Below are 7,379 nucleotides of genomic sequence, written 5' to 3'. Positions count from 1 at the left end.
CTTTAGTAAACTGTAAGTAGTTAAGGATATGGGTTGTTCTAGTTTTTGGAGAAATGCGAAGATTAGTAGTGGGTAAATAAAAAATCGAAAAAATTATTTCAAATTAATATTGCATATTAATCCACTATTAAGTAACTAACAATGTCATAGGATTTCCAGCATCAACGCTTCTTTTTGTAGGGACTCATTGAGGACTTTATGTTAATGCACTTATAAAATCGGTTACGAAATCACCGCGCCGAGACGCTCGTTCAAACGCGCGTTTTATGTGAAACGGTACTTAAATCTTGTAATATAATACAAGCAAAAATGGCGTTAAGGATTTGGTGAAAATGATAGGATAGGGGCGTTAAGGATTGAGAATTAGACTTGACAAAGTCCCGATTTCGAAAAATACTCTTTTTCAATGGATTTATGGAAAAAGCAAAGTTCGATTAACTTGGTATCTTTTTTTTTTTTTGTTTTCGTGGAAGAGGGGAAATCTTCAGAAGACACCCAGCCGTCCGTACGACTGGGTAGTGTCGGATTCCCGAGGAAGAAGTCCTCGGACCTACCGACTAAAACCCCTCAACCTCAGGCCGTTCTAGGACCAATTAGGGTCCTCTTCAGCCGTCTTGTTATCCTATAGAAATAACCCTATGTGGTAGGTCACGTAACTGATCAGAACAAAAAGTTCCTGATAGTCAGTATTCTGTTGAAACGATCCCATAGGATCTCAACGACACGTCATAAATCCACTCTACCTGTTGCCTTAAAATAACGTTTTATGAATTTCTATACAAACAGCGTGGTAAACGCCATCTGTAATAAACACATTACTACGTCGATATTTTTATGACCCTATTGAATATTTTTAAATTTCACAAAATGTAGCAGCATGTATACTACAAATGGCGTTTATCACACTGTTTGCAGTAATTGATATCTTATAATTTAATTACGAAAAATTCACTGGGTATGGATAATTCATTTCAAACTCTTCTAATCATCTAGAAATGGACGCTGAGCAGAAAAGATAAACCACATGACAGGAGATTCGAAGCGTTTAATTCTAATATATTTAACCCAACCTACACCCTTTACACCCATCATTGTGAACAAGTTAAGCTTGGTCAGCTTGATATTTACGCTTAAATGGATTAGAATCCTACCAGATATAATTGTAGATGAATAACCGCGTGAACTTCACATTTTTGGGAAAAATAATTTTCATATGTACTTGTAGTGAAAAACTGAGATTAAATTAAGAAACTGACAGACAGGCACAAGAATTATCCTATAAGGTTTCCTTTTTTCATTCGGACGTACGGAACCCCAACTCAAGAGCCAACTTAACTTAGTTGAAAAAAAAATATGTTCCCATGCATTCAAACGGCAAATGTAAATTTGTACACACAATATTGTTTTGTTGGAAGATTTACCACATCATATTCAGACCATAGACCTATTTTTATTAATTTTCCTGTAATCTATAAGTAAAAAACTGTCTTCTGTATTTTCTTTTTAGGTACAGTAGTTTCGGACATAAAAATTTTCATCTATTTTATTAAACACCTAAACAAACTATTTATTTTAAAATTATTTAAAAAAAAATGCTTGAGACCCTTACAACAAGCCCTTCTATTTGATATGTCACACGGTACCCATTGCAAAACTTTCTTTTAATGTCCTATTAGCTCCACAAAAATAACCCCCAGAAATTGATATGCGGCTAAATCTCAACTTAATAAGTCCATTAGATTCGATGCATATAGACTGCGACAAACGGACAGGCAGACACAGGAGTCATCCTGTAAGGACTCCGTTTTTAATTCGGACGTACGGAACCCTAACCCGAAAGCCAACTTAACATTGTAGTTAAATTAAAAAAAAACACGTTCCCCCATGCATTCAAGCTGCAAATGTAAATTTCTACCCACAATATTGTTTTGTTGAACGATTTACCACGTTCAGTTTAGACCATAGACGTATTCTTCTTAATTGTCCTGTAACCTACAAGTAAACAACTATCTTCTGTATTTTTTTCAAAATTTTAGGTTAAATGGTTTCGAAGATAAAGGGGGAAATTGTCAATTTTCAACCTTGAAACTATTTATTTTAAAATTATTAAAAAAATATGCTTGAGAGTCTTACAACAAGCCCTTCCCTTTGGTATGTGACACGGTACAGTTTGGAAAAAATTTCTTTTTAATTTCATATTAGCCCCCCAGAAATTCATATGTGTACTAAATCTCAACTTAATCGGTCCAGTAGATTTGGAGCAAATTGACTATGACAAACGTACAGACGCACGAGTGATCCTACAAGGGTTCCGTTTTCCATTCGGAACCCTAAAGTGAAAACACAGAATAGTGTTTCAAACAAAAAGAACGTAATTGCTGCATATAATCCGAAAACAAAACGTTTATTTGTTGAATAATCCATCCATTAGATCAGAGCCGGGCAAACTCGGATCTTTTGCATCCCGAGTGATCCTCAAGGTTAACCAAGTAGCTCCTCATTGATCCTGCGAGTGCGAGTGAGATGATTCTTTCTTTTTCTTATCCCTTCCATTTCGTAGATGAGTCCCCTCTTCCATAGCCAAACCCAATAGTTTTGCGAACGTAGTAACGAAAATTTTCGTAGGTATTTTTTAAGTTGCGTGAGTGGCTTCGCTCGTCTACGGGATGAAGGGGCTTGATATGGGAGTGGAAGGGAGAAGAAAAAGACAAAACAAAATAATTCATTACTGCTTACTCTCTCGTACTCATTGAAGGGTATGGAGTGACTCAAACTAACCTCATGTAGCGGTTCCTGCGAAGTTAAAGTTTGCCCGGCTCTGCATTAGATTAGAAAGAAATTAAATAATATTGATAATTTTGGCAAAATTGACTGTAGATAATGTAATATAATCAGAGAGACAATTAGCAGTTTTAATCTTAAGAAAAATATTGACAATAATTTATGTAAACAGTCTGTTCTGTTTAAAGTGTCTTCTAATTTGATTTGATATTGATACTAATAGTATTGTAAATATTATGCAGCCACGGTTTTTGTTTTCTTTTTTATTATAGATGTTATCTATTTTTAGTCACTAATCCCGCCGGACCATAAGCTACGTTTGCTTGACCCTCTGGTACAACCCTCATGGGCTTAAACCCGAGCTCTTCCTTCGGTATTCCATATTGAAGAAGCTTCTCTTCGTATGTTGCAAGCAGATCATCGTGCGCCTTGCACACTCTAGCTAGTTCGTACTGAAGTTCTTGAATAGTTGTATTTTTCTTAGTTAATATTTCCTGTAATCAATAAATGTATGCCCTGAACTTTTAAGAAGAAAAAAAAAACAATGATTTCGTTTTTAACACTTGGGTATAGATGTGAAAATGAAACGTAATTATCAGGGGCGTACTTAGGTCGCGAAGTTACTATTTATGAAAACAGAGGTGCAAACACATGTACTTGATTACAGTATTAGGTCTCGCGAAAACGCATTCATGTATGAGGCTGCATCCATTACAAAGAACAACATGCGTTTTTTGAATTCATAGTTCTCACCATATAAAATTTTAAAATGCCTAAACCTTTATTTAGCTCCTTTATGAAAACGTATCAGAAAGGATATTTGGGAATATCGGATTTGACAGATTAATTATAACGCAACAGAGTAAATGTTTCGTATTCACAGTTTCCATATTCGCGGGTGAAAAAATTGCAACCCAGTTCCTGTATTCGCGGTTAAATATTTCATTATTCGCGGATGCAATAGGTAAACCGTGAAGGATTCGGTGTCATTTATTAAGGGGATTGACCGCAATAGACCGCTCGTGCCTAGTGTAAATTTTTCCGAAAACATGGGTTTCTATTCTAAATATTGTGATTTAACGCTGCGAGATAAATGTGTGATTTTTTGTATGGTAACGAACAAAGGTTCACACTAACTCGGTACGTTTTTGGTTTTCAGTAATATGATAATTAAAAGCTTTTACAAGTGCTTAAATTTGATGCTTCTTGTAGGACACGTATTTTCAATAGAAATTAAGAAATTAAAAAATTGCCTTCGACAGGCTTTAGAACAAAGCTTTATCTATCTTACTACAAAATTTCAAACCTCTGTTCCAAACATTAAACTCATGATATCTAGAACCGATAAGCATGTTTTTATTCTACGGCGCGTGTACTACTGAATCCCCTTAATGTATCAGCATCTTTTGAGTATGTACTATTGATACGTGCCGAGGCGACTTTTATAAAAGATATAACCGAGTGGACTAATTCAAAATTTAAAACAAGAAATAATCACTAAATTTTTTAAACCCTTGTCTAAAGGGGATTATAACGATTAATTTTATTTGCAAATTTATATTCTGATACGTATTTGTTTTATTTTGGAACCTTAGAATGTATCCCCTATGATTCCATACTAATTACCATTCCATATCCACGGTTTCTGTATTCGCGACATAATTATGGAACGTATACTCCGCTTTTACTGTATTTCTAAAAAGTAGTGAAATAATTACCTCCAATTTCTGATTCACTTGTCTCATGTGCGGTCTTGTAATTTGCATTTGCCCAATAAGAGCATCTTTCCTATCTGCAGCGTCGTTCAAAACATCGACCCTCTTTTGTAGGAGGGCGTTCTTTAACCCTGTCTTCTGTTGTACTTCTAGCACGGCTTTGGTGAACTTTTTGCGGAGTTCGTCTCGTTCTGCTTCCACTTTCTCCAATCTCAATTCCAGAGCTTCATTGCACCATTGCAAATCATTCAGGTCTCGCATTGTTGTTTGAAGTTTAGCAGTCGCGTTCTAGAAAACAAATAAGCATTTTGTTTTGAAAATTAAAAAAAAAATATTCCATTAGTGATTGTTCATGTCTATAACTTAAAGATGTAACGATGATAATTAGGAGAAAGGGCCACTAAATAAATAGTAGTTCTGATTTAGCACAGCAGGGGGTGCTTCAATCGTTTTAATTGTACGTGAAGATTTCTTTCCGTTAATTTTTTTTGCTCTATGGCATGCAGCATGGAAACTACATTAGGAAAACGAACTCCTACAGGAGACTTAACAAAATCCTTATGCAGTAAAACCGAGTTATAGCGAATGTTATTAGTGGAAGTATGCATGGTTCAAATTTACAAGACAAATTGAACAATTTCGGAAACGAATTTTGCACTAATAGGAAGTAATGATAAGAAAAGCCAACAATAGCAATTGTGGTGAGCAATTCTTCATTTTGTCGACTGAGATGCCGAAGGGAGAAAATACTGTCAATTATAAGTTCATTTCAAGTATTTGTAGTAATAAAAATAAGACATTGGTTTGAATGGTAAAGAGGGATTATTAAAAACTCATTACACCAGAATTAAAAAGTTATGCGTGATCATACATTACAATCAGTGAGCGAACAACAATCAACAATCATCCCCTGTTTTTGTACCCTTAGGGTTTGATTTTGTTTTCCAAATTTATATGGAACCAACTTCGGGGTATACCCTTTCCAATAAAGAAAGGATTATCAAAATCGGACTATTCTGTAAAAAGTTATGCGTGGTCATACATAAAAAAAAGAAATATACGCGTCGAATTGAGAACGTCCTCCTTTTTTTTTTTCACTAACAGTAGCCTATGGAACATTAGCACCCTCTTGTTTGGTAAATGTTTGGGGTTCGTGGTCCTTATGCAGTCTTCATGTTTTGTTCTTTCGACATTTCATTAGCTATTTTCTTTCTTTTTTTTTTAAATAAGAATGCCTGTCACTATTTATTAGAATCGCTATGCTATGTATGTTACGTCCTTACGGTCTTCAATTTATTTTTTATGAGTGTTAATAAGCGATGGAATATAGAGTGTGAAAAGTTTCTAAATTTTACGACGGTATTTAAAAAACCTCTCCCATTTCTTCAATGTTGTCGTCCCGTTTGGTCGACAAACTTCTTTCTTATTACTTTTCAGTAATGAAAGTGCTGGGATCTCATTTTTTTTTTTCACATTAAAGACAGCACGTGGGTCAATAAAATCTTTTATGAGATGTTTAGTGATATTGTTAGCATACTTGCGGTCAATAAAATGGATGAAATGGTTATGCAATGTGCATACTAAAACAATAGTCATAAAATAAATGTAAAATCTATTTTGCATATTATTAATGACGCTCATAAATTCTTTTAATAGAACTATACTAATAAGATTAAGATTGTTAAAGGTATATGTCTCGAGAACGGATTTGTATGACTGCGAAACGTGAATGATGAGCGCAGTGGCAAAGAAAAGATTAGAAGCGCTCGAAATGTAGTGTTACATGCAAATGATGAAGTTGCCGTAGATAAAGAAGGTTAGAAATGAGGAGGTATTAGAAAGAGTAGGAGAACAGTAGTTCGTAGGCTTTCACGGCTGGTGTCTAATTGATGATGAAGAGCTTCTGGGCTTTTCTGCCGTGGTCGAATTCTGATTGCAGACGTTTGGGCATACTTCCTTGCTATATTGTAAAAGTCTGACATGCGTATTAACACTTGCGTATCTTCGTGATCCTGTGTCCATCCTTCTAAGAATGTTCTGCTAAAGCTTTTCGTGTTCCTTTTTCATTACTGCGATCGTGTATTTTATCATGCCTACGTATACCTTGGAACAATGGAAAGGAATCAAGTAGACTCCTGGTGTATGTAGTGGGTTTTGGGTTTAGTTGATCGTTGGGATTTCGTAGTAACTGGCGTATCTTCGTCGTAAGTGTGGAAATCGTCCTAATTCCATTTTTCGTCGTGATCCTCCTCTTTGTTGTTCACCGTTCTTGGTTCCCGGCGTCACTATGGAAGTCGAAAAGAAATAGACCAGATAGGTTGGTAGGTCACCTTGTCATGCATGATGGGCTAGTTGGAGGCACATTTCAGAAGCAGAAACAGTGGTTAAGAAAAGTAGAGGTAGACCTAGATTAGATTACTGTTCGCAAATAGTTAAGGATGTGGGTTGTTCTACTTTTAGGGAAATGCAAAGATTAGTTCAAGATAGAGAAGAGTAGAGGTGCGTTTCCAGTCAGTCATAGGACTTACGACCACATAATGATGATGATGATTCATTATTAGTGCTTTATCAAACACGTTAGATTAGAACTGCCTAAATGAAGTTGCTTCATAATAAAGAAAATCCACTTTAAAAGTATAAATAGTACCTACAGGGGTGATGGGGTATAAATATAGGGTTGTTCGGAAAGTCATTTCGTTTTTTCCCGACAGAGGATTTAATTGTATTCTTTTGCACCCAACTTTACATTTAAGTCGTATAATTTTTATATGCTTTGAGAGCTCATATAGCAAGGCTTGTGTGTGAAAAATTCCAATTAATTCTACGCAGTAGTTTTTGGTTGGTGCCCTTTTAAATATGGAGAGCGATAAGCAGCATTTTCGA

The 7,379-nt window shown here is 35.4% G+C and overlaps 1 protein-coding gene across 1 annotated transcript in view; it reads right to left on the bottom strand.

Annotated features, from left to right (window-relative positions):
- Nucleotides 1-2,813: 2,813 nt before the first annotated feature.
- LOC108740266 (dynein regulatory complex subunit 4) overlaps nucleotides 2,814-7,379 on the bottom strand; it is a 101,859-nt gene continuing 97,293 nt past the window's right edge. The window contains exons 6-7 of the mRNA XM_018474522.2: nucleotides 4,500-4,784; nucleotides 2,814-3,275 (exon numbers count right to left, since the gene is read on the bottom strand). Of these exons, the coding sequence (XP_018330024.1) occupies nucleotides 3,057-3,275; nucleotides 4,500-4,784 (504 nt within the window). The 3' untranslated portion in view covers nucleotides 2,814-3,056. The remainder of the gene's footprint in view (nucleotides 3,276-4,499; nucleotides 4,785-7,379) is intronic.

Source organism: Agrilus planipennis, unplaced genomic scaffold (genome assembly GCF_000699045.2).
Source record: "Agrilus planipennis isolate EAB-ADULT unplaced genomic scaffold, Apla_2.0 scaffold291, whole genome shotgun sequence".
NCBI classification, from domain to species: domain Eukaryota; kingdom Metazoa; phylum Arthropoda; class Insecta; order Coleoptera; family Buprestidae; genus Agrilus; species Agrilus planipennis.
The sequence above is the reverse complement of the archived record's forward strand: the minus strand, read 5'-3'. Positions and strand labels throughout refer to the sequence as shown.